We start from the raw sequence: 3,704 nt of genomic DNA, 5'->3' as shown, positions 1-3,704 counted from the left end.
GACAGGGAGATCACCCAGCAATTAACATCGTGGACAAAACAGACTTGACTTGCAGAAATTAGTTTTATTACCAATCAAATTAGCACAGGGTAATAAGCAGTAAAACCTAAATTTTAACACACCTCCCACGCACCCACCCCTCCCTTCTTCCCAGCCTCAACTTCACTCCCGATTTCCCACCCTCCTCCCCCCAGCAGCACAGGGGGATGGGCAATGGGGGTTGTGGTCAGTTCATCACCCGCTGTCTCTGCCGCTCCTTCCTCCTCAGGTGAAGCCCCCTCACACTCTTCCCCTGCTCCAGCATGGGGTCATTCCCTCCAGGAACTTCTCCAATCTGAGTTCTTCCCACACACAGGCTGCAGCTCTTCACAGACTGCTCCAGCATGGGTCTCCACTGCTGGGGTGGGCAACAGACTGCACCCCCATTAACCCCCCCGGGCTGCAGGTGGGTGTCTGCTCCCCCGTGGAGCTCCCCGGGCGCAGGGCACAGCTGCCTCCCCATGGGCTGCCCCACGGGCTGCAGGGGAACCTCTGCCCCGGCCTGGAGCACCTCCTGCCCCTCCTCCTGCACTCACTTGGGCTCTGCAGGGCTGGTTCTCTCACATATTCTCACTCCTCTCTCCCAGCTGGTGTTGCCTTTAAGTTTTTTCTCCTTCTTAAATCTGTCATCCCAGATTTACTGCCACCATCACTGATGGCCTTGGCCAACGGCGGGTCCATCCTAGAGCCGGCCGGCATTGACTCTGTCAGACATGGGGGAAGCTTCCAGCATCTTCTCACAGAAGCCACCCCTGTAGCCCCCCACTACCAAAACCTTGCCAGGCAAACCCAATACAGTACAGTATTATTTAAATAAAACAATCGCAATGGCCATTAAACAAAAAATTAACATGAAAATTAGCTTTGACATTAGCAGGAACATCAGATACATGAATGGAAACTCAACCTAGAGAGACCACAACAAAGCTCTTGAAATACAACAAACCTCAGTATTGGTAAAGCACAACAGAAGCCCCAGCAGGGTATCTACTCCATGTAGACTCTACATTGTATGGCTGCAGTTTCTTGTTCTTCCTAATCATGGTGTAATTCTACTGCTTGACTGTTTTTATTGCACCATTTACCAGAGTGGTTGTTTCAACTCCCAAGCACAGGCAACACAAACCCCAGTACATGACTGTTAAAAGTGCAGACACTCACCTCTTTGTTCAAGAACACAATTGTGGATCAAAGCATTATCTTCAAAGATGTTCCAACGGATGGATTAAAGTTCAGTTCATTACCCCCAAATGCTGAGACATTATAGTGCCTATACTTATAGCACAGGTCAGACTTCAGATTTTTGTAACTAAATGATTATAATGAGCAATTCCCCATTATTCCTAGGAAATTAAGTTAGTATCTAGGGATTCTGGTACATGAAACATAAAATAGATATAGCACAAGACCCAGCTATTAAAGCATGACAGCCTTGTCCATTTATTCTCCACTACAAATGGAGTAAAAAAAGCCACTGTACAGTGCTATAGCTGATCGCTTTGTTGTAAGCTGTACTATACATGAGCAATATTGAAGAGATTATCCAAAAAACTGTTCAGCACACATGCTTGTTTACCAGATCTTGTATTGCAGTGTAATTCTTTATTAAAAGGCAGTATTTGTTCTACAATGTACAGTCCATAGACTGGAAAACAGGAAGCCAATATGCCAACGTACAAACTATATTTGTATTTCAAGTACTATGAGACCGTTCACCAGTTTGCTGGCAGCAACCTAACAATGGGCTTCCGGAGGAGAAAAGTTAACGCTTCAGAAACAAAACGCAAAAAACTGATTTGCATTAGTGTAATATAGTATATATGCCTGTGCACACCTGGGACCAGGATGGAGATGAGAGGAGTAAGATCTGGGAACACATTCCTCAAGCCACTAGGCATGGATAACTGATTTTTGTCTCCTTTATGGATAAGTTTTACCATGGACAAATGCAGCACCAAAACCATTCCAAGCCCTATATTAAGCAAAACACTTCCTAAAAAGGCTCAACTAATACAGCAAACAGGAAAACTCAACAGAACGACCTCAAGAACAACGGCCTAAGAGCAATCATCAGCGTTAGGAAAGTTCTATGCATTGCTGGAACCTTAGGAAAATGTTTTATCTACAGACCAAAAAGCTTGCTAACAACAGCACAACAGTGCAATGAAATCCAGGTTATCCTACAACACAAAAATGTCACTGTGCCTTAGCTACAGCCATTTTCTACACACAACCAAGGAAAAAAAACCAATCAACATAGTGTATCATTTCACAGTGTACAAGTTAATATTTCTGAAGAGAAGCAAATTTTCCATGTGATCACTCTTGTGTTTGCTTCATAAAGGATGTTTGAGGATGGCTACAGCTTGTTTTCTCTTGCTTGTTTCTCTACTAGCCACTAGACTGGCTTATGGCTGTTACTGATACTACTGCAGAAAACCCAACTACATCCTTTAGATATTATCAAAGGAGATACATAAATGAAAAGACATCTAAAAAAACAGGCTATGCCATTTCCTTTGCATCATCAGGATTAACTATAGAAAAGTGGAAATATGAGCAATGCAGTAATACAATAATCCTCCCAAAAGGAAACTAAAGATTGCATTTTACACTGTAATAAAAAAATTACATTTGAAAACAAAAAAACCCTTTGTATTTCACGTTAGAGACATCACCTGAGTTTCTAACCAAATCTGGTTTTGCAATTACTTATAACCTCAGAAATATATTATTTATGTCTGTCCTGCTGTGCCAGTCTTGGCTGGGGTAGAGTTAATTTTCTTCACAGTAGCCAGTATGGGGCTGTGGTTTGGTTCTGTACTGGAAACATTAATAATTTAATATTTTAACTAGCAGTTTAATTACTCAAAAGTGTAATGCTTGCTTCATGCCAGTATTATTTTCAGAGCAAGCCAGAAAAATACTAGGAATGGCAAAAACAGCTACAGGATTTTTTCAAACATATGTAATTGTTTCATTCTAATTCCATGTGAAGACCTCCTCAGCTCAACCTAATAGAGGCTGGCTAAAGAACAACCTCCATCAGCATTAGAGAAAACACTGGTACACATTCAAGATGAGCACAAGTCTTATTTCTTAAGCAGAGTTGAGGCATCAACCTCATCTTTGTACATGGGTATTATACATTTTGAAGAACAGTTTTCCTTCAAGCTCACAAAAATTTGATTTACAGTCTGTAGGCATCAGATGATAATGATGATCTTTGTTCTAGTCCTGTTTGCCTTCCCGCCACTGTCGAGAACCCTCATTCCACGCTACATATACAAAGAGAGCAAGTACCACGTGAACAGTAACTACAGCAACTATGGCAGCATAAAAATAGCTGTCTCTGTCGGACATTCCTAAGGTACCTGAGAAAATAAAGAAAGCAATGAGTATTAGTTATTAAGAAAACTGAAACAGCAAACCAAAATTCTTCCTATATGCCAAAGTTACATTTATCAAAAGACTGAGCTCAGAAAGATTCAAAGGAAAGAATTAACCATGTCAATTACAGACCTTGAAACTATTTCTGGAATAAAGTAACACTGCAATTGTTTGATACTTACATTAAAATACCCTGGTTGAATGTTCTAGAACATTCACTTTTTCTGTTGCTATCTTCCAGCACCAAATTAACCCAGATTTCCTTTTTTCATAAG

The 3,704-nt window shown here is 41.4% G+C and overlaps 1 protein-coding gene across 1 annotated transcript in view; it reads right to left on the bottom strand.

The window, feature by feature from the left end:
- Nucleotides 1–1,486: 1,486 nt before the first annotated feature.
- Nucleotides 1,487–3,704, bottom strand: part of VMA21 (VMA21, vacuolar ATPase assembly factor) — a 5,182-nt gene continuing 2,964 nt past the window's right edge. Inside the window, exon 3 of the mRNA XM_026848758.1 lies at nt 1,487–3,413. Coding sequence (XP_026704559.1) covers nt 3,271–3,413 — 143 coding nt within the window. The 3' untranslated portion in view covers nt 1,487–3,270. The remainder of the gene's footprint in view (nt 3,414–3,704) is intronic.

This window comes from Athene cunicularia (genome assembly GCF_003259725.1).
Source record: "Athene cunicularia isolate RWA chromosome 4 unlocalized genomic scaffold, athCun1 chr4_part3, whole genome shotgun sequence".
Lineage (NCBI taxonomy): Eukaryota > Metazoa > Chordata > Aves > Strigiformes > Strigidae > Athene > Athene cunicularia.
This window is presented reverse-complemented; position numbering and strand designations above follow the sequence as displayed.